This window comes from Dendropsophus ebraccatus, chromosome 4, assembly GCF_027789765.1.
Source record: "Dendropsophus ebraccatus isolate aDenEbr1 chromosome 4, aDenEbr1.pat, whole genome shotgun sequence".
Classification (NCBI taxonomy): Eukaryota; Metazoa; Chordata; class Amphibia; order Anura; family Hylidae; genus Dendropsophus; species Dendropsophus ebraccatus.
The window spans coordinates 94,556,315-94,579,097 of NC_091457.1; the positions used below are offsets into that span (position 1 = coordinate 94,556,315).

A 22,783-nucleotide genomic window follows, 5' to 3' on the forward strand; every position below is an offset into this window, starting at 1 on the left:
ATGCCCCATATAGTGCCCCACATAGTAGCCAATGCCCCCATATAGTGCCCCACATAGTAGCCAATGCCCCCATATAGTGCCCCACATAGTAGCCAATGCCCCACATAGTGCCCCACATAGTAGCCTATGCCTCATAGTAGCCAATGCTTCCATATAGTGTCCCACATAGTAGCCTATGCCCCCATATAGTGCCCCACATAGTAGCCAATGCCCCCATATAGTGCCCCACATAGTATCCAATGCCCCCAAATAGTGCCCCACATAGTATCCAATGCCCCATATAGTGCCCCACATAGTATCCTATGCCCCCATATAGTGCCCCACATAGTATCCAATGCCCCCAAATAGTGCCCCACATAGTATCCAATGCCCCATATAGTGCCCCACATAGTAGCCAATGCCCCATATAGTGCCCCACATAGTAGCCAATGCCCCATATAGTGCCCCACATAGTAGCCAATCCCTCCATATAGTGCCCCACATAGTAGCCAATCCCCCATATAGTGCCCCACATAGTAGCCAATCCCCCCACATAGTGCCACACATAGTAGCCAATCCCTCCATATAGTGCCCCACATAGTAGCCAATGCCCCATATAATGCCCACATAGTAGCCAATGCCCCCATATATGCCCCACATAGTAGCGAATCCCCCATATAGTGCCCCACATAGTAGCCAATGCCCCCATATAGTGCCCCACATAGTAGCCAATGCCCCCATATAGTGCCCCACATAGTAGCCAATGCCCCATATAGTGCCCCACATAGTAGCCTATGCCCCATAGTAGCCAATGCTTCCATATAGTGCCCCACATAGTAGCCAATGCCCCCATATAGTGCCCCACATAGTATCCAATGCCCCCAAATAGTGCCCCACATAGTATCCAATGCCCCATATAGTCCCCACATAGTATCCTATGCCCCCATATAGTGCCCCACATAGTAGCCAATGCCCCCATATAGTGCCCCACATAGTATCCAATGCCCCCAAATAGTGCCCCACATAGTATCCAATGCCCCATATAGTGCCCCACATAGTAGCCAATGCCCCATATAGTGCCCCACATAGTAGCCTATGCCTCATAGTAGCCAATGCTTCCATATAGTGTCCCACATAGTAGCCTATGCCACCATATAGTGCCCCACATAGTAGCCAATGCCCCCATATAGTGCCCCACATAGTATCCAATGCCCCCAAATAGTGCCCCACATAGTATCCAATGCCCCATATAGTGCCCCACATAGTATCCTATGCCCCCATATAGTGCCCCACATAGTATCCAATGCCCCCAAATAGTGCCCCACATAGTATCCAATGCCCCATATAGTGCCCCACATAGTAGCCAATGCCCCATATAGTGCCCCACATAGTAGCCAATGCCCCATATAGTGCCCCACATAGTAGCCAATCCCTCCATATAGTGCCCCACATAGTAGCCAATCCCCCATATAGTGCCCCACATAGTAGCCAATCCCCCCACATAGTGCCACACATAGTAGCCAATCCCTCCATATAGTGCCCCACATAGTAGCCAATGCCCCATATAATGCCCACATAGTAGCCAATGCCCCCATATATGCCCCACATAGTAGCGAATCCCCCATATAGTGCCCCACATAGTAGCCAATGCCCCCATATAGTGCCCCACATAGTAGCCAATGCCCCCATATAGTGCCCCACATAGTAGCCAATGCCCCATATAGTGCCCCACATAGTAGCCTATGCCCCATAGTAGCCAATGCTTCCATATAGTGCCCCACATAGTAGCCAATGCCCCCATATAGTGCCCCACATAGTATCCAATGCCCCCAAATAGTGCCCCACATAGTATCCAATGCCCCATATAGTGCCCCACATAGTATCCTATGCCCCCATATAGTGCCCCACATAGTAGCCAATGCCCCCATATAGTGCCCCACATAGTATCCAATGCCCCCAAATAGTGCCCCACATAGTATCCAATGCCCCATATAGTGCCCCACATAGTAGCCAATGCCCCATATAGTGCCCCACATAGTAGCCAATGCCCCATATAGTGCCCCACATAGTAGCCAATCCCCCCATATAGTGCCCCACATAGTAGCCAATCCCCCATATAGTGCCCCACATAGTAGCCAATCCCCCCATATAGTGCCCCACATAGTAGCCAATCCCTCCATATAGTGCCCCACATAGTAGCCAATGCCCCATATAGTGCCCACATAGTAGCCAATGCCCCCATATATGCCCCACATAGTAGCGAATCCCCCATATAGTGCCCCACATAGTAGCGAATCCCCCATATAGTGCCCCACATAGTAGCCAATGCCCCCATATAGTGCCCCACATAGTAGCCAATCCCCATATAGTGCCCCACATAGTAGCCAATCCCCATATAGTGCCCCACATAGTAGCCAATCCCCCCACATAGTGCCCCACATATAAGCCAATACCCCATATAGTGCCCCACATAGTAGCCAATCCCCCATATAGTGCCCACATAGTAGCCAATGCCCCCATATATGCCCCACATAGTAGCCAATGCCCCCAATATAGTGCCCCACATAGTAGCCAATCCCCCCATATAGTGCCCCACATAGTAGCCAATCCCCCATATAGCGCCCCTCATAGTAGCTAATCCTCCCCATTTGTGTGGCCCGACCAGAAAAACAATAAACCAGTAACTCACCTGTCCGCCGGTCCCAGCAGCTCCTCTCCCGGCAGAGTGCGCACTCCCGTCATTCTCCGGGGCGGGGTACAGAGTCACTGACTGTACTGGAAGTGATTCATGATGGAGGCGGCAGGTCACTTCCGGCACAGTCAGTGTCTGTATACCCCGCTGCCCGCCCCGGAGGATGACGGGAGTGCGTGCTCTGCCGGGAGAGGAGCTGCTGGGGCTGGCGGACAGGTGAGTTACTGGTTTACTGTTTTTTTTGGTGGGGCTACATATAATGCGGGACACTGGGTGACGTTCCGGGACCGTGGGACAGCACCCCGAAAACGGGACTGTCCCGCGGAATCCGGGACAGTTTGGAGGTATGGTACAATTGAGAGCCTTAGTCTATGTGATGGTATAGGAGGAGCAATACAGATGGGAACTTTATGTAGAGGTTAGGGTGGTGCTGGAGTGAGGCAGTGGGCAGGTTGGTCGTAAGGCCTCACACGTCTGACGTCTGTCAGTTTTTACTGTCAGGAAATACTCAGCAGGGGACCAAAGCTGGGTTGTTGCTAACTTGGTAAGAACAGGTGCTGGCAACCTGTGGGATATTAAAATTGGTATACTAGGGCCTGAGTATACCTAGGAGGCTGACCCCTATAGGCATAGGTGAAATACAGTTGGCGTACATTGTGGATGGAGGTCAGAAAGAAGAACTGAATTGGAGTGTAGATCCATTTTAGGTAGTGACCCATACTCTTTTAGGTTAGACAAAGTTTTTGACAAAGATACAAACTGGTAAAAACTTTTTTTAAATTAATATTTAGCTAGTCACTAGAGATTAGCAAACCCGAGCACTTTGCATTTAATTAAAGTGTCGCTGTTGTTATAATTATGAAAACCTAAATCAACAGTAGATGTGATATAAAGCATGTTTGAAAATGATATTCATTATTTTTTCTTATCATGGAAAACAGGCACTTCCTGTGTTCTGACTCGTTTTTTCCCCAGAGAGTCTAAACACAGGAAGTCCCGTGTTTACGAGGTCATCAGCACTCACAGAGAAGGCAGTCATGTGATTGATGGACACATTGAGCTGTGACTTTCTGTACTGGCTGGGACTTCATGGGTTCAGTCTCTTTTTTTCAACCAGCACAAGACTAAAAATCTTCCTTCAGGAGACTGGACCTGGATTTCTGGTAAGTATAGCTTTGTTTTACAGCATGATAACAACAAAAAGAATGTATATTGCAAACTGTTGATTTAGATTTTGAAAGCCATAACGACAGGTACACTTTAAGGCTATGTTCCCACTCTGTAAGACACTGTTGTCAGAAAAGATCATCCCGGCCAGTACTGCAGTACCCGCTAAATGATCTTTACAGCTGCCGAATTTGGATGCGGGCGCATTTGGATGCGGGTGAATAGCAGCCGCAGAAAACTAACATGTCAGTTTCTTGTGGCGCCGCTAGGCATCAACCGTGATTACTACGGAACTTAGGGCCCTATTCCACCGGACGATTATCGTTAGCATAATCGTTAACGATTAACGATCTCAAACGACCGCTATTGCGAAAGACCTGAAAACGTTCACTCATTTCCATGGAACGATAATCGTTACTTATGATCGTAATTGCGATCGTTTCTTCTTCCGTATTTATTCGCTATTGCGTTCGTATCTATTGCGAACGACCGAACGATGTCTTATTCAATGCGAACGATTTGCGAACGTTTTGCGAACGAGCAACGATAAAAATAGGTCCAGGTCTTATAAAGCGATCAACGATTTCTCGTTCGGTCGTTAATCGTTACTGCATTTCAACCGAACGATTATCGTTTAGATTCGAACGATTTAACGATAATCTGAACGATAATCGTCCAGTGGAATAGGGCCCTTACAGTACGTAGTGTGAACATAGCCTAATGCTGTGTTCACACACAGTATTTTTTAACCAAAACCAGGAGTGGATTGAAAACACAGAAAGGCTATGTTCACACACTGTTTCAATTTAGTGGATTTCAAAACAAACGACCATTGTTTTAAAATAATGGCAATTATTTGCCATTAAATGACGGCCATGCACTCAATTTCAAAAGTTTGTGAACATAGCCTTTCTGTGTTTTCAATCCACTCCTGGTTTTGTTTGCAAAATACTGACCAAAAATACTGTGTGGGAACATAGCCTAAGGCCACATTCACACACTGTATTTTAGCAATAAACAACAGCCATTGTTGCAGGCTGCAAAATGGCTGTTGTTTATTGACAGTGTTTACACGCTGTATACACAACGGCCATTATTTTCTGCGGCTGCAGAAAATAATTGACAGGTCTATTTTCTACGAACACAGATTACTGAACAGCGGCCGTAGAAAATAGGCTGTGCCCTAATTGTAAATTATGGCTCCCAGACGTACTTTACACTGTGGTCAATGGTAAAGTGGAGTGGGGGCACCCCAAAGTGCCGATGTTCATACCCTGTGTAAACATCTCCAAAGGCTGCTTTTAACTTCTTCAAATGACTAACAATCCAGCATGCTTGAGTTGCGCTCATCTATAGTCACCATAGCTATAGGGCAGAGGTGTCAAACCTACGACCATCCAGACTAAAATTCCCATCATTCCAAGACAGTCGGGGCTTATACAGGCATTTCCTCACACTCCCTGAGCTGTTGCTGGTGATAGGGGGTTACACTAATAATGTAGCACAGGGGTGTCAAACTCAAATACAGTGGGCCAAAATAAAAAAAATTGGAGAAAGTCGAGGGCCAACCTTAAAGGGGTTATTCAGCGCTACAAAAACATGGCCACTTTTCCCCCTACTGTTGTCTCCAGTTCAGGTGCGGTTTGCAATTAAGCTCCATTTACTTCAATGGAACTGAGTTTCAAAACCCCACCCAAACTAAAGACAACAGTAGGGGGAAAGTGTCCATGTTTTTGTAGCGCTGGATAACCCCTTTAATATTTAACGAAGAGTGCATGCAGCGTTTCTGGCACTGTCAGAGCAGCATGCGCCGTTTCCTAGCACTGCCTATCCTAAACTACCCCACATTATACTATATTATAGTTACCCATTATATCCCTCAAGCAGTAGGCAATCCCATAATTGTGCCCCATGTAGAAGCCCCCCTTCCCATAGTGCCCCACATAGTAGCCAGCCCTTCCAATAGTGCCCAACATAGTAGCCAGCCCTCCCAATAGTGTCTTATATAGCAGCCAGCCCTCCATCAGTCTCTTATATAGTAGACAGCCCTCCCCAATAGTTTCTTATATAGAGGTCAGTCCCTAAAATAGTCTCTTATATAGTAGCACGCCCTCCCTTATAGTCTCTTATATAGAAGCCAGTCCCTAAAATAGTATCTTATACATTACCACCCCTCCCCCATAGTTTTATATAATAGCCAGCTCTCTCCACTAGTCTCTTATGTAGAAGCCAGTCCTCCCCAATAGTGTCTTATATATTAGCCAGCCCTCCAAATAGTATCTTACATAGTAGCCAGCCCTCCAAATAGTCTCATATAGTAGCCAGCCCTCCAAATAGTCTCTTGTATAGTAGCCAGCCCTCCAAATAGTCTCTTGTATAGTAGCCAGGCCGACCAGCCATATTATAATTTTCTGCAACGTGAGGCGGGCAAGATTTAATATAGCAATGGAAAAGCTCAGCGGGCCAAAAATAATGGGCCAGAGTTTGACATGACTGATCTAGCAGAACGGTGCACATTTACAGTATTGATCACCACGGCCAGTGATTAGCTGAAGCTGCAGCTGCAGCACGAGACCAGGGAGGAAGCAGAGAGCAGGAGAACACCGGGAACGTGGAGAAGCAATATAAACTGTTAGTTGAATCGTCAGCTGTCGGCCGCACATTGTTACTACACATATCGATGCACGGTCAGTGGCCGATGATTTTAGGCCTGGGCCTAAAGAAACGATCAGCCGATGATTGTTTCATCGGCTGATCGTTGTCTCTATTACACGGAGTGATAATCAGCCAAATCGGGCCGATTTGGACGATTGCTCCATATAATAGGGCCCTAAGACTACTTAGAAAAATGTTTTAGATAGGAATTTTTATTAGGAACAGACTTTAAAGAGGACGACACCTCACATTTTTTGAACCACAGCCCAGTTCCCGTGTACGGCGCCATTCTATGCACGGGTAACGGGCCGGGGCTGAAGCACAGGAGGCGGGCCAGCCTGCCCCCAGTGGGCGGAATCCCCCACCCCTTTATGACGCGGCTCCATTGATACCCAGCACAGTACACGAAAACCGTCCACGGTTCAAAAAACAGACCAAGGCACCGGCTTCCCTGTGACGGCGCCGTTCTATCCGTAGGTCAGATTAAAGAGGATGTACCTGATGGTACATTCTCTTTAACCCCAAGTAGATTTTTTAGTAGAAGCTGTGTGTCCTTAGCTACTATCCTCTGACACAATCCTCTCGTCTGCACACATAAGCCTGCTTTTCCCATTTAAAGGTTTGTTCTATTTGCTGTATTGAGGTTCTGCAGCTGCTTTCTGGAACACTTTGTAAATGACAGAGGATTTTACTATTTATTTCGAGGAGACTTCATTGCTTATTAGAGCTTATGATGGTGGATATGATGGATGTGCATGTTTCCTTAGATGGCCTTACATAAATAAAGGCATGGCACTATGCTGTCCTCTACTGGTGGAATTAGAAAATGCACTTTTCGTAGGCTCCATAGGAATGATTAGCCACATGTCATACCCGTGGCTGTAATCATAACAAAGAAGCCAGGGGCCCAATACAGAAATCAGTGGGGGGTACGGAGTAAGACCCCCGCAGTCTCTTTTTTTTTTTTTTACTTTAGAAAATTTTCATAGTACAAAATCATGTTAAAACCTCAATAATCCACATCCTACCCCATACTATCTCCATCCGCTAAATATACCCGGTCTAGTTCATTACCATCCATAATAAACCATAACCAAACAGCAATATAATCCGGAGGGGATTTCACCAGGGGGCTCAATCCATCCCTTTACCAGGAACTATCTAAAATACTCACTGCGAGTATGTAAACCCATAGAAAATGTCAGAACACAGGATCGCAGTAGATTTTGCTGCGGAACTCGCAGCGTGAAATCCGCTGTGGTCCTGTACGCTAAAAGAAGTGGTCCAGGCAAAATTAATTTGTCCACTATCGACAGGATAGGGGACAAGTAAGACCCCCTCAGTCTCTTACTTGTCCCCTATCCTGTTGATAGTGGACAAATTAATTTTGCCTGGACCACTTCTTTTAGCGTACAGGACCACAGCGGATTTCACGCTGTGAGTTCCGCAGCAAAATCTACTGCGATCCTGTGTTCTGACATTTTCTATGGGTTTACATACTCGCAGTGAGTAAAAATCCACTGGAAAATCCGCAGCTAGTATGTAAAGCCATAGAAAATTACGGAACACGCAGCATGAAATTTTATTTCAATTCTTTGTCATTTTTAATACTATTTGTTTTCATCCATCCAAATGCTAAAGACCTCTGTGACATTATACTTCATAATGAGCTTATAAGCTTTTTGGGTTGGGTTCACACCTTGCATTTTGCAATCAGTTTTTTTCATGCGTTTCATGCAAAAAAAAAAAAAAAAAACGGATTAAAAATTTGTGTGCATGTGTTTTTTCCGCTGACTTCCATAAAAACAAAAACAAAAAAAAACGGATCATTTTTGTGTATGCTAAAAAACTTGTTTTGATCAGTTTTTTTTTTTTTTATAATGGAAGTCAATGGAGAAATGGATCAAAACGGATGCACACAAATGCATGTGTTTTGCATAAAACGGATAAAAAAAAAAAAAGAAAAAGGATTGTAAAAACCCAGTGTGAACCCAGCCAGGAGGACCTGTCATCACTCTGGCCTGTCTGTTTTAGCAAATACATGCAATGCCCATAAAATAACAATTCTGGATCATTTTAATAGCTCTGTGTTGTACCATTGGTGTTACCAATTGGGGGTTTCCCTACACAGTCTGACTATCCAATCATAGATGACAGCCCTGTGTAGGGACACCCGACAACTGGTGACATCCAGTTGATTATTCAGTCACACATTTCACATCAGAATAACAGAGAAACGTCACATCACAGAACAAAAGATGTCCCAGAATTATTATAGAAATGTCAGGGGTGATGACTAGGGAAGCTCTTTGCTAGGCTTGGCTGCCTATGAACTCCCTGCCCCTCTCTGCAGCTCCACTCTGGGTACCTGAAGAAACTGGATCCAGTCCTGGGAAACTAGAAGTTATCCAGCGCTACAAAAACATGGCCACTTTCTTCCAGAGACAGCCCCACTCTTGTCTCTAGTTTGGGTGCAGGTTTTGCATCTTCGTTCCAGTGAAGTGAATGGAGCTTACTTACAAACCACACCTGAACTGGGGACAAGAGTCGTGTTGTCTCTGGAATAAAGTTGCCATGTTTTTGTACCGCAGGATAACCCCTTTAAGCTAGAGGTTTTCAGCTTTCTGCATAGAAGCAGCAGATGCTGATTCCCTGACAAGGTTAGGGCTACACTGCAATTCCTGGTCACATACTGCAATGCCAAACCATGTAACTCCATCACTCATACAAGTGATTGGGGTTATGCTGCAACTCAGCAGGGACCGAGACGCCTCAATCACGATAAATCCATCCGTTTTGTTAACAGGTCAGAAATCACAGGTGTACAGTGTCCATATTAGCGCATAGTCAGAAGTCAGAGTGAAGAATCATTTATACAATTCACTGCATCTTGGGACTTAGCTTTTTTTTGTGACAACTGCAATAAAGTCCCACAACCGAGGCCGCCATGTACCGCGAGCCTTATGTTACTGTATGGTCGGAGTTGCAACACAACCCCATCCACTTGTATGGGTATGTTCACATAGTATAAGGCTACGTTCACACAGAGCAAAAGGAGCGGATTACGCAAGGAAATATTTCCGCCTGAAATCAACTGACACTGAATTCCGAGCAGAATATAAGCAGAATGTAAGCAGAATCCCTGCGTATTCTGCTAGGAAAGTGTTCAGCTCGTAATCAGCTCTTGACAAATTCAGCGCGGAATACTCGAGGAATCCGCGCTGAATCCGCATGCATTCAGCGCTGAAATTCAGCGAGTATTTGGCGAGTAAACTAGACTATACCAGACCATATACTAGAATCCTCCTCCCCCCCCTTTTCCCCATTTCCGCGCTGATTCAGCGAGTAATTTCCGCTTGTATTACGCTTGTATTCCGCGCTGAATCCGCGCTGAAACAGAAAATCAGAGCCCCATTGATTTGTATAGGCTTCCGCTAGCGGAAGAATGAACATGTTCATTCTTCTGGCGGAAAGCGGATTAGTTCAGTGCAGAAATTCCACTGTGTGAACTGCAGAGCAGAATTTCCATTCAACACAATGGAAATTAGCTCTGCACCTATTTTAACGGCTGAAATTTCAGCGCTGATTCAGCGCAGAAATTCAGCTACTTTTGCTCAGTGGGAACGAGCCCTAAAACAAAACCATGTCTTTGCAATCTATAAGAACAGCTTGGAGGTCAGCCTGTTTGACAAGCATTTTAGGCATAACTTTGGAGCCATTTCCGCATAAAAAAGGGCCTAAAATCTTGTAACATTAATAAAAGCAGCGCTGTTTCTAATCTTTTGCGATTTCCATGGGAGACAAAAGCAGAAGTACTCTGCAGAAACATCAGAGGGGTAAGGTCACTTCTTTGATCCTCACTGTTTAGAAAAACACACATTTTTAAGTTAATACAGGAGGTTAAAAAACAAAAATTTTTTTTTGCGTGAACGTACCCTAAGAGTGCCAGCCCCAGCCTATATGACCACGCCCAGGAATGTGTATTTGTAAGTGTGTGCACACGTGACTTATACAATAGCTGAGGAGGAGGATAGGAACACGTTGACGCTGATTAGCTAATACACGCACAGTTGTCTAAAACCCGGAAGCGTGCGTTCCAAACCTCGCGGACAGTTCTTGACAGCGATTGGCTTTAAAGTCTCGGTCAGCTGTTGCTGGGTGGAGCGTTAAGCACTGGTGGGCGGGTCACGGGCGTGGCCTCATGTGTTGTGTTTTTTTTCCCCCTGTGTGTGTGTGTTTTATGCTAGCTGGCAGAACCGATGCTTTAGTTACCTGTGCGCTGCTGACATGTTGACGCACGGCTGCAGGAGGCTTCTGTTACCGCTGCTGAGCCCCGGCTGGACGGGACGGGCCCTCAGGCTGAGGCTCCCTGGCAGAGTACCCTCCCGGGCATGTAATATCTCCGCCTGCTCCTACAGGCTGCGAAACGTGGACTGTAAGTGACAGCGGGCACTGGTGTTAGGGGGGGACTGCGTTACTTAGAGGGTGTGCACTTAGGACAACCATGGTCCATTAGTAGCTGCCCCTCCCTTCAGCTGCTGCACTGAAGGAGTGGGACAAGGCTTGGGATGTTGTGCTGCAAGCTCCCCATAGCATTGCATGGTGTGCCCCTCATCTGCTGGGCTTATCGTAATGACCACCTGCCCCCCAGGGCTCAGTATTACCTGGCCGACGACCACCTGCCCCCCAGGGCCCAGTATTACCTGGCCGACGACCACCTGCCCCCCAGGGCCCAGTATTACCTGGCCGACGACCACCTGCCCCCCAGGGCCCAGTATTACCTGGCCGACGACCACCTGCCCCCCAGGGCCCAGTATTACCTGGCCGACGACCACCTGCCCCCCAGGGCCCAGTATTACCTGGCCGACGACCACCTGCCCCCCAGGGCCCAGTATTACCTGGCCGACGACCACCTGCCCCCCAGGGCCCAGTATTACCTGGCCGACGACCACCTGCCCCCCAGGGCCCAGTATTACCTGGCCGACGACCACCTGCCCCCCAGGGCCCAGTATTACCTGGCCGACGACCACCTGCCCCCCAGGGCCCAGTATTACCTGGCCGACGACCACCTGCCCCCCAGGGCCCAGTATTACCTGGCCGACGACCACCTGCCCCCCAGGGCCCAGTATTGCCTCTCTGAGCCGCTGGTTGTAATATCCTATTGATGCCATAAGACAATCCTAACAGTGGAAAGTCCCTAGAGCAATGTTCCCCAACCTGTGGCTGTGGAGACTCCAACCAGCGGCTGTCAGGGCATGCTGGTAGTTGTAGTTGTGTAACAGCTGGAAAACCTCAGCAGCAATATATCTCTCTAGCCTTCTAATGCAGCGATAGGGAACCTTCGGCCCTCCAGCTGTTGCAAAACTACAATTCCCATCATGCCTGGACAGCCAAAGCGCGAAGCATGATGGAATTGTAGTTTTTCAACAGCTGGAGGGCGAAGGTTCCCTGTTCCCTGTTCCCTGTTCTAATGTGTTACATTGTATCAGTGCCGGGAGTCCGAGCTGTCCATATCACTGAGGGTTTCCTAGACTGGATACAACTGTAATAATAAAAAAAAATATATATATTTATATATATATATATATCTATCCCAGCTGGTATGATGAGACCTCAAGATGAGTTTTCAGCCTCTGTGTGTAAATAATGGTGACGCAGACCAGCTATAGTCTGGAGTAGACTACTTTTTGCCCACATAACCCTATGGGCACGCCACAGTATATGTCAGAATACCTTTTTGTCACTATTGTAATGTTTACCAGTATTCTTATGCATATATTAGATACAGGGCTACACTGTGACTTTATTGAGCGCCAGCTGCAGTGCACATGATTGCATATAATTCAGTGGATTACTTTGAGCTGCATTTGTAGCTGATAAACCATGCATGTGGCTAAAACCTCCTTCCCAAGCGGTCTTCAACCATCGAATACTATCAATACAATGGAGGATATAAGCAGAAGGGCTTTCCATTTGTCAATTTGCTAGTCATTAGTTTATGTCCATTTCTCTGTTGCCCAAATGTTACAGATTTGAGGCTGAGAGTCCAATGCATATGTGGACTTGGCCTTAGGGTGCCTTCACACCTACCGACTCGCAGCGGTAATAACACTGCAAGTCGGCTAGGTCCTGGCAGATCACTGTCAGTACATACACGTAGCGGTCTGAACGACCGCTGCGTGTATGTAAATCTGCCGGCCGCTTAACCCCTTCTGTTGCCGGCCGCCTCCTGCTCCGCTCTGTATACATTGCCTCCTCGCTCCACGGGGTCCCGGCGTCCTGCTCTCGCGCCCGGCCAATCAGTGTTTTGCCCTGTCGCAGCCACTGATTGGCCTGGCGGGAGAGCAGGACGCCGGGACCCCGTGGAGCGAGGAGGTAATGTATACAGAGCTGAGCGGGAGGCGGCCGGCATCAGAAGGGGTTAAGCAGCCGGCATATTTACATACACGCAGCGGTCGTTCAGACCGCTGCGTGTATGTACTGACAGTGATTTTAGTTACATAGTTTATACGGTTGAAAAAAGACACATGTCCATCAAGTTCAACCAAGGAGGGGATGAATACAGGGAAGGGGGAGGGGTGATAGGTTCTATACATATGCATTTATATTATTTTGCTCTAAGAACTTGTCTAGGCCGGTTTTGAAGCCCTCTACTGTTTTTGCTGTGACCAGATCCTGTGGTAGACTGTTCCACAGATTCACAGTTCTCATGGTAAAGAAGGCTTGTCGCCTCCGGAGATTGAACCTTTTTTTCTCCAGGTGGAGGCAGTGCCCTCTTGTCCTTTGAGGGGGTTTTACCTGGAACATCTTTTCCCCATATCTCTTGTAGGGGCCATTTATATATTTAAATAAGTTAATCATATCTCCCCTTAAACGTCTCTTCTCCAGACTAAACAAATGTAATTCTTTTAATCTCTCCTCATAACTAAGATGCTCCATTCCCCTTATTAGTTTAGTTGCCCGTCTTTGTACCCTCTCCAGCTCTAGAACATCCTTTTTATGAATCGGGTTCCAAAACTGGACAGTATACTCCAGATGAGGCCGCACCAAAGCTTTATAAAGCGGTAATATTATATCCCTGTCCCGTGAGTCCATGCCTGTTTTAATGCATGACAATATCCTGCTGGCCTTAGAAGCAGCTGACTGACATTGTGTGCTGTTCTGTAGTCTATTATCTACAAGTACACCCAGATCCTTCTCTATCAGTGACTCTCCCAGTGTAACTCCCCCCAGGACATATGATGCATGCGGGTTATTAGTACCCAGGTGCATAACTTTACATTTATCCACATTGAACCTCATTTGCCAAGTGGACGCCCAAACACTCAGTGTGTCTAAGTCATCCTGTAACATCTGCACATCCTCCATAGACTGTAATGTACTACAAAGCTTGGTGTCATCTGCCAGGACCTAGCCGACTTGCAGTGTTGTTAACACTGCAAGTCGGTAGGTATAAAGGCACCCTTAAAGTCACTGTACCACCAGGCCCAGGCTGAAGCACTGGAGGCGAGCCGACCCACCCTTAGTGGGAGGAAACCCTAGCCCCTCTATGATAGGGTTCCATTGATTCTAATGGAGTCACGTCATGGAGGGGCTGGAGTTTCTTCCCACTTAGGGTGGGTCGGCCCACCTCCAGTGCTTCAGCTTGGGCCTGGTGGTACAGTCACTTTAAGGGTAGCTTCACACGTACCGTATCGCTGCGTTTTTAATGGTGCGTCTTTAATGCTGCGTTTTTGGTGCGATTTATTTTTTTTTTTTTTTTTTTTTTTTTTACATGCGAGTTTTGATTTTCACATGAAAATCATGTGAAAATCAAAATGCGCATGTAAAAAATGCACCGTTTAAAGTGCAGCGATACGGTACGTGTGAAGCTACCCTAAAGGGGTTATCCAGCTCTAAAAAACATGGCCACTTTTCCCCTCTCTTGTCTCCAGATTGGGTGGAGTTGGGAACTCTGCTTTTAATCCAAGATCTGTCCTGCAGTCCATTCGGCAGGTGATGCAGTTATTGTCCTAAAAAAAACAAATTTTAAACTGGCAGCCCCGTGCCCTTCGGGAGTATCTGTGCCTTAACTTTCCACTCCCCTCCCCTCCCCAGGCAGATTGCTTCCTATTCCCCACCTGTGGCAGCCCAGCACATGGGCTGGATCGTTAAGGACCTGTGCAGTGTTCAGCATGGAGAAAATGTTTCAGTGGCATTCGTAATGATGAAGAGGAGGGACAGAGGGGTGGTGCAAAGTTAGGGCACAGATACTGCTGTTTGGCACAGGGCTTCAAGTTTAAAAGTATTTTTTTAGGACAAATACTGCATCTCCTGCTGAACGGACCCCAGGACAGATCTTAGATTAAAATCAGCTATCTGAAGGTACAAGTGGTTTGGGGGGGTGGGGAAGATTGTGGGTACAGAGTCGCTTTAATAGCAAAAGCACTTCTGAACTGGAGACGAGAGGGGAAAAAGTGGACATGTTTTTGTAGCGCTGGATAACCCCTTTAAAAGTGACACATTTGTGCACAAAGTTAATTTGCTCTTGCCTCTTTATGTTCCTGCTACTTTTTAAAAAGTAGATGGGGCTTCACATGAAAGGGGCATGGGCATCACATTTAGGCCCCTTTCATGCATTTGTATGCAGCCAGTGATATATGGCCTGTGTGCTGGTTGCATAAAGCAGACCAAACACTTACCTGTAATGGCATATGATTCAAAAGCTCCCAGGCTGACACTGCTTTGTCCGTTCAGTAGCATACCACTATGGTATTTTAGGACCTCACTGCATCGGTGAACCTGTCCATTGTAATTCATTTTACAAACTGCTGACACTGTTTAGCTGTAAGGCTGAGACGTATGGCATATTTTATATATCTGTGCCTCCATAACATTGAAAAAGGCTCTTATTTGCCTTTGAAAAAAGTTAGAGGCGTTCCCAAGCTCCTATAATGCTGAAAGCTTCCCTTCCCGTACCTGACCCGCCTTGGGACTCCACTTCTAGCTAAAGTGGACTGTCAAGCAGGGTCAGGAGGGGGAGCAAAGAGACATTCCAGCTTGCTGCAGATCAGGGGCTTGGGAATGCCTCTCTGACTCTTTGTACAGGAAAATAAAAGCATTTTGTACACTATGGAATCACAGACAGATATATGGAAGGTACCATATGTCACCTTGCTGTAATGGTTATCTAACAGTGTCAGCAGTTTGGTACATGAATTGCAGCTGACAGATTCATTTTAAGGCTGGCCTATGATGTGCATTATTGTGACATGCATATTTCTATATGTGTAAATGGCTCCTGCAACTTTCATTGAATTTTCATCTAGCCATTTCATTGGATCCTCAGTACATTCTACAATGTCTACTAAAGGGTATTTACTCACATGAAACGCAGCAATAACAACACAGTTTAGTAGAGTGTGAGTACACCCTGATCTCAACTCTCACCCATATTCTTCACTTGTACTGCCTTATCTGGGTGTGTTTATATGGTCTTCAGTCATTGCAGCTATGACCGTCCTTGTTATATAGTGTGTAGCCAGTGGATGTATTGTATAGCATGATTTGTGCTGCCACTTTTACTGCTAATCCCTCATCATTCCCTTTACTGCATGAAGATTAATAGAATGTCCACTGGGCATAAATGAATGATCCAACCATACCCCATACTTATCAGCTGCTGTATGTCCGCTCTCTGTTGGAGAGAGGAACTGTCCAGAGCAGGAAAAGTTTTCTATGGGGATTTGCTGCTGCTCTGGACAGTTCCTGTGTCAGACGGAGGTAGCTGCAGAGAGCACTGTGTCAGGCTGAAAAGAAAACATTTCCTGCAAGACATACAGCAGCTGATAAGTGTGGAAAACTTGAGACCTTTAAAATAGAAGTAAATTACAAATCTGTATAACTTTCTGAAATCAGTTGATTTAAAAGAGATTTTAGCTGGACAACCTTTTTAGAGAGAATGGTTATTAGGTATGTTGTATCGGGGGCTTATTCTGAACTTTGTGACTGGCTTTACTGTCACACTTACTACATGTGACACAGATTATCCACTCACTCACAGTATGATTGCAGAGAGGATAGTAAGGCCCTATTCAAACATCTGTAGTATACGGTATGTGCATGTTCTGTATACTAGGAACTCCTGGCATTATAATGCTGTGAGTTACGGAAGAGGTAAGTCTTTGTGCTACTGTACTGACACAGACGTGTTAGTACAGTAGCATAATGATTTAACAGTTTCCGAGCTCATGGTATCATAATTGATGATGCCAGGAGTTCCAATGTCCGGTCTGCAGTATACAGGACATGCACAGACCAGATGTGTGAATAGGGCCTGGTGCAAGTTACTTCACCTGCGCTGACACTCGCACCTCTGACCTGCCCACACCTAGCACTTAATTGTTCTGTTGCAGCATAAATCCTAACGCCTACTGCTTCCCCAGGCTTGTGTGATACTAAGCTTCAGCTCCCACAGAAAACCTTTTAAACATGGCAAATTACTATGCATGACCCATTAAGGTTTCCTTATTGATTCTACTACACAACCAGAATGCAATACAATCCTAAGGTTATGGGTAAATCTACTTACAGATACAAGCAACCTCAGGACAGGTGTGGTTCAGCTTTTGCAAGAAGAATGTTTTTTTTTTCCTTCTAATCTTGGATAACCCTTTTAGGGTACAAACACATTGGGCGGATCCGCAGTGGTCTTCTCGCTGTGAATTCGCAGCGAGACCCGCTGCGGATCCCTGCCCTGTACACTCTATGGGCAGACAAACTCTCAGCAGGATGGGCATCCCCCGGCTGCGGAGCGTAAACATCACCGGGGCCCTGCTCCGGCTTGCTTTGGGGCTCCCGGTGTCTTCACGTCCTGCTTAGCCAATCGGTGTGCTGCGGTGGGGCAGCGCACTGATTGGCCGAGTGGGACCGGCAGGAAGCCCCGAAGCAAGCCGGAGTGGGGACCCGGTGATGTATATGCTCCGGCGGCCGGGGGTAAACGGGACGGGCTGCTGACAAACTCGCCCATAGAGTGTACAGGGCAGGGATCCACAGCGAGAAACCCGCTGCGGATCCGCCCAGTGTGTTTGTAAAGGGTTTCTGATGTTTTCTGGTTGTGCAATAGATTCAAATACAGTTCTAAGGAGGCAGGTAAATCTCTTCATAGACAACCTGCTGTCTACAATTTAAAGGGGAACTCCAGGTAGAGGTTAAATAAAATGAAACTTCTGCAGAAGCATAAAGCATTACTTACCTATCTATTCCAGTTTTGAAACTACTAAAAATCCAATTGTTTTGGTTTTTTTTTTTTGTTCTGTATTGTGTTTCTGTACTTCCTGGTCGAGTAGTTCCCAGAATGCAATGCTGTTCATCACAGTCCACAGTCCTTGCAGCAGCTGCTTCTGGCTGGTCAGAGATGGTGAATCACTCAGGGGATTGGGGGATCCAGCCAAGCCTCCTGTGACATCAGGCTCTTCCCCATGTCTGCATCCTCAGCCTGTGCTCAGCAAACACACACAATGTGAGACAGAGGCATAGAATATTTGTCTCCTAAGGTGGGAGAGCAGTGGGAGCAGGAAACAATGTGAATTGGAATAGATGCCTTTTTTATTTACTTTCTGGATTTCTGTCAGCTACCAGTGTGACAGAATCGCACAGATGGGGTAATACATTGTATAGACACATCTATGTAACTTTTAATGTACTTTTAATAGAAATTTTTTTTTTCTTATGTGGAGTTCCCCTTTAACTGTGCTGGCCAAATTAAGTTTGATGGAGCATGTACAGGTAAGAATGGCTGCTTTTAATATAATAGCAGCACAGTGTCTTAAGTTTTACATGGCTGTGGCAATCCATTTTGCAGTGGAATGAAAATCCGCTGTGAGAATGGAGTGCCATAGACCTTAGTGGCAATTAGACTAGAAGGGTATGTTCACACTAAGTAAATCAGGCGGAATTCCATGTCAATTTGTGGAGCGGGGTGTGTGAGCTCTCACATAGACAGGCTATGGCACACTGAGGCAGAAGGGATTCCACGGCTGAGAGTTCCACTGTGTAGCCATGTAGGCAGTTTGACCTCTTCTTTTTTTTTTTTTTTTTTTAGATTCACCTTATTAAAGGAGAAGTCCGTTGAAAATTTTTATTAAAGTATTGTAATGCCCCTTAAAAATTATACAAATCACCAATACACCAATATACGCTTGTTATTGGAAATGCTTATAAAGTGCCTTTTTCCCTGCACTTACTACTACATCAAGGCTTCACTTCCTGGGTAAAATGGTGATGTCATGACCCGACTCCCAGAGCTGTGCGGGCTGTGGCTGCTGGAGAGGATGATGGCAGGAGGACACTGAGGGACACAGGGCACTGGAGGGACACTGAGCATCCCTCTCCAGCAGCCACAGCCCGCACAGCTCTGGGAGTCTGGTCGTGACATCACCGTTTTATCCAGGAAGTGAAGCCTTGATGCAATAGTACGTGCAGTAGTGAGTTGCCCGGAAGATCTAATGATCACCCAGGCAAGCAACCCCACCCCCGCACTTACCAGCTTGCTGTCAGTGCATGTAATAGCGCCGACAGTAAGTGGGGAAAGAGGAGCAAGCGAGCGCTGACCTGACAGGTTGTCGCTCATTTGCTTCTTTGAATCACCCTGTGTAATAGGGGCTTAACAGTATAGGGTCTGGTTGGGCTATTTTTCCAGGGCAGCGAAGTGCAGGTCCATATGGAGGTCAAGGACAGGTGGACTTTTATTCTCATATCCACATGAGTAGAAGATGCTGAGAGGCACGTCTTGCTTTTAAAGCCAGTTGCATGATGTATGTAAGTGCACTGTAAAAGACTCCTCCTCAACAGGCTTCTACTGCTAGGGCAAATGTTTTTTGGTCATTTCCCAGGAGGAGTGTGGTGCATGCTGGAGTCATGTGGACATCCAGTGACACTGGGAGCACTTTTATGTTCAGTAGTCTGCCACCTGCTCTCATAGAGACCTGCCTGCTCAGTTTTTCATGTGATAGAAACATTCATTTTGGGACAGGGCACAGGCCACAGGCCACACAAGTTCCGTGTTTACATTATTACTTCATTTCATACTGACACAATCCTAAAAACACTAGTTTGCAATTAAAATGGAAAGGGGTTAGACATTACTGAAGACTTGGCTGTTGTGGACCCAATTAGTTGAGATAGGAATACCCGCAACTGAACTGCAGCATATGTGAACATACCCTAAACATGGAAATCAAACATGCATGACAAAAGGTATTCATTGTCCCCAGTCAGCTGTGTATAACATTTTGGTTTAATTCTAAATTGATTGGAAACATTCTAAAAGAAGGAAATCAAAGCGTTGGGATAAAAAACTTAAAGCAATATGCTTTGCAAAATAGAAAAGGCACACTTTGGTGTTAACAGAACAGTAAAAAAATTGTCTGAATGGAATTTGATTTATATATAGGAAAGCACAATAAAGCACTAACATCTACACAGAAGTGGGTTATAAGGGTTCAAAGAGGACTGATCATGGAGTGTTTAGAATTTTCTTACTTTATTGATATAGGTTTGCCATTGAATAAATCATTTTTGGTAGGCATCTTTGCCCAGAGCACAGCATTAAAGCATTTCTTTAGGAAAAGCATATTCACTCATTGACATGGTCAGCAAATAGTCCAGAACTTTATCCAATTGAAAATTTATGGTGAAAATCTTCAAAAAATAATTCCATGACACAACTCTGTTGTGCAAAGCTGATCTGGCAACAGCTATTCAAGAAAGTTGTAACCAGCTTGATGCAGAATATTTATCATCAGTATAGTCAGTTGCAGCCTCTTTCAACCCAGCATTGTGGCTACCTCTATTTCTACAGGCAAATGTTCTAGATTTAAGGAACGTGCATCAAAGGACTTGTATTCATCTCTGATTAGGTGTAACCTGGTTTTTATTTAAATAATATAAAATAATACAAAGCAAGCAATGTAATCAGAATATAAAAAGTATAACTGGCTCATATGACCGATTGGCTCATATAAAAAGAAAAAAAGGGATGTACCTGGTGGTACGGTTGCCTTAAAGGGGTTATCCAGCGCTACAAAAACATGGCCACTTTCTTCCAGAGACAGCCCCACTCTTGTCTCCAGCTTGGGCGGGGTTTTGCTGCTCAGTTCCATTGAAGTGAATGGAGCTTAAAGGGAACCAATCACACTAAAATTGGGCATAAAGGTAAGGAAACGTGCTGGTACATAAGCCAGCACGCTTCCTAACCATCCCCCTGTTACCCCCCCGTCCCATGAACATTCACCCCGCAAAGTTAGTTTAATCGTGTCCCGTGCTCTATGCAAATTACCATACAAGTAGTCACAGTGGGCGGGACGGCTGTTCGAGTAGTCACGGTGGGCGGGGTCTTTGTCAAGTAGTCACTGGGTCCTGGGCCGGCTCCTGGGCTGTAATCACGCCCATTGCACGTCCATGTTCATAGGACGGGGAGGACAGGCGGATGGTTAGGAAGCGTACTGGCTGATGTACCAGCACGTTTCCTTACCTTTATGCCCAATTTTAGTGTGATTGGTTCCCTTTAATTGCAAACCGCACCTGAACTGGAGACAAGAGTCGTGTTGTCTCTAAAAGAAAGTGGCCATGTTTTTGTAGCACTGGATAACCCCTTTAAGCTCGCACAGCCATTCAGCCATGGAGTCTTCCAATGTTTAGAGAAGGCATGCTGCCGTCAATAAGTTTCTCAAAATGCCTTTTTTAAATGTTTGCTTGATTGAAAGAAAATAAAATCCAACCAAAAAGATCCAAGATTTCGGGCATCAGAGTACCACCCTGGTCCTCACACTTGACAGATCTCTGCCCCAGCAGCTGTATAAAAAAAGTGTGAATTGGGGTAGGGGTTGTCTCCACGTGCTGGTGCTATGCTTCTTCTTTACGTCATTTGTCTTGTGTGCAGTAATCTTTACATTGTTTTCTTGCAATCAAACTTGTACAACGTTGACTGTATACCTGAGATCTGTGCATGATTGTGCCTGGAGTCTTGTGCCTGTCCCTGTGCGATGCCATAAACCTCGTTCTGAGTGGTGTCACACAAGGGATAGGCTCTGAGATGATCTGTAGGGGTTTGCAGCTCCTCTTGTAAACAAGATGTTTATTATCCTAGGTTGTGTGCTACAGGTTACAGAACGAGCTGTTCTCAAATTAGCTGTGATTGTTTTACTACAGCCATGGAGAAAAACAAGTGACCCCTGGAGCTATTTCTTGGGGGATCTTGTCAAACTAGTTTACACTGCAGTTCAAGAGCATCTCTGAAATTCCAGATCGCTTCTTTTTAGCTTTTTGCAAAGTTTAAAAGGTACCCATCACAAGGCGCTGTCACTTGCTCTCCACAGTTTGATGTACGTGTGTGTGACGCAGTTCATACTGGGCCAATTATCGCTTTGTGTAATAAAGACAACGATCAGCCAATGAAACCATCATCGACTGATTGCTTCTTTAGTTCTAGACCTAAAATCAGTGGGTGGTGGGCGCACATTGCTACATGTAATAGCAAAGTGCGGCCGATGGCTAATGGTTGCAGTAAAAAAAAAAATAAAAAAGTTCACATACCATACCACGTTCCCCGGTGTCCTCAGGCCTTTCCCGGTCTCTGCAGCCTCAGTTTTGCCTTCTGTTCCCTTCTGGACCAGTCTCTACGCTGCCAGACCGCTTAGCCAATCATTGGCCAACATAGGACCATGGCCAGTGATTGGCTGAGTGTCCTGTCGGTGCAGAGATTAAAACAGAAGGCAAAGCTGCAGCTGCAGAGACCGGAGGAAGGCCAGACTACACCGGGCAATGCCTTATTATTTTACTCTAAAGGTAAGGGCTGCAGGAACATCGCTCACAATGTCCATGCAGCCCAATAGTCGGCCCGTATAATTGCTCAGTAAATTGGGGCTTGTTTACACTTTATAATCAGGCCGTGTAAGAGGACCCTTACTGAGGCCACCTAATCCCCCAGTGTGAGGTATGTCTTTACACACCAGACTGTGGAAACCATGTGGCAACAAATAATGACAGATACCCTTTAATTCTTGTATAATAATAAAAAAAAATCGGCAACTTTCTATTATATATAGATACAAATTTACCAGCATTTTGCGTTTTTTATGTGCAGAAACTTTTTTTATTTATATTCAGACACTGATCGGCTGTTTTGAAAGGGCTTCAGTGCTCACATAAGTACTGCAGCAACTTTAGGACGTGTTCACACCAGAGCTGTGGAGTCTGAGTCGGAGCTAGTTTTGGCTGAAGTCTGAGTCGGAAAAAATGTACCGACTCCAG

The 22,783-nt window shown here is 45.9% G+C and overlaps 1 protein-coding gene across 2 annotated transcripts in view; it reads left to right on the plus strand.

Moving 5' to 3' along the window:
* Positions 1-22,783, plus strand: part of CA5A (carbonic anhydrase 5A) — a 54,347-nt gene that overhangs the window by 10,688 nt on the left and 20,876 nt on the right. Inside the window, exon 1 of one of the 2 annotated variants that reach the window (XM_069966293.1) lies at positions 10,697-10,928. The exons of the other annotated variant lie outside the window; for it this stretch is intronic. Within the exon in view, the coding sequence (XP_069822394.1) occupies positions 10,781-10,928 (148 nt within the window). The 5' untranslated portion in view covers positions 10,697-10,780. Of the gene's footprint in view, positions 1-10,696; positions 10,929-22,783 lie in introns of those variants that run through there. 2 annotated transcript variants of the gene reach the window in all.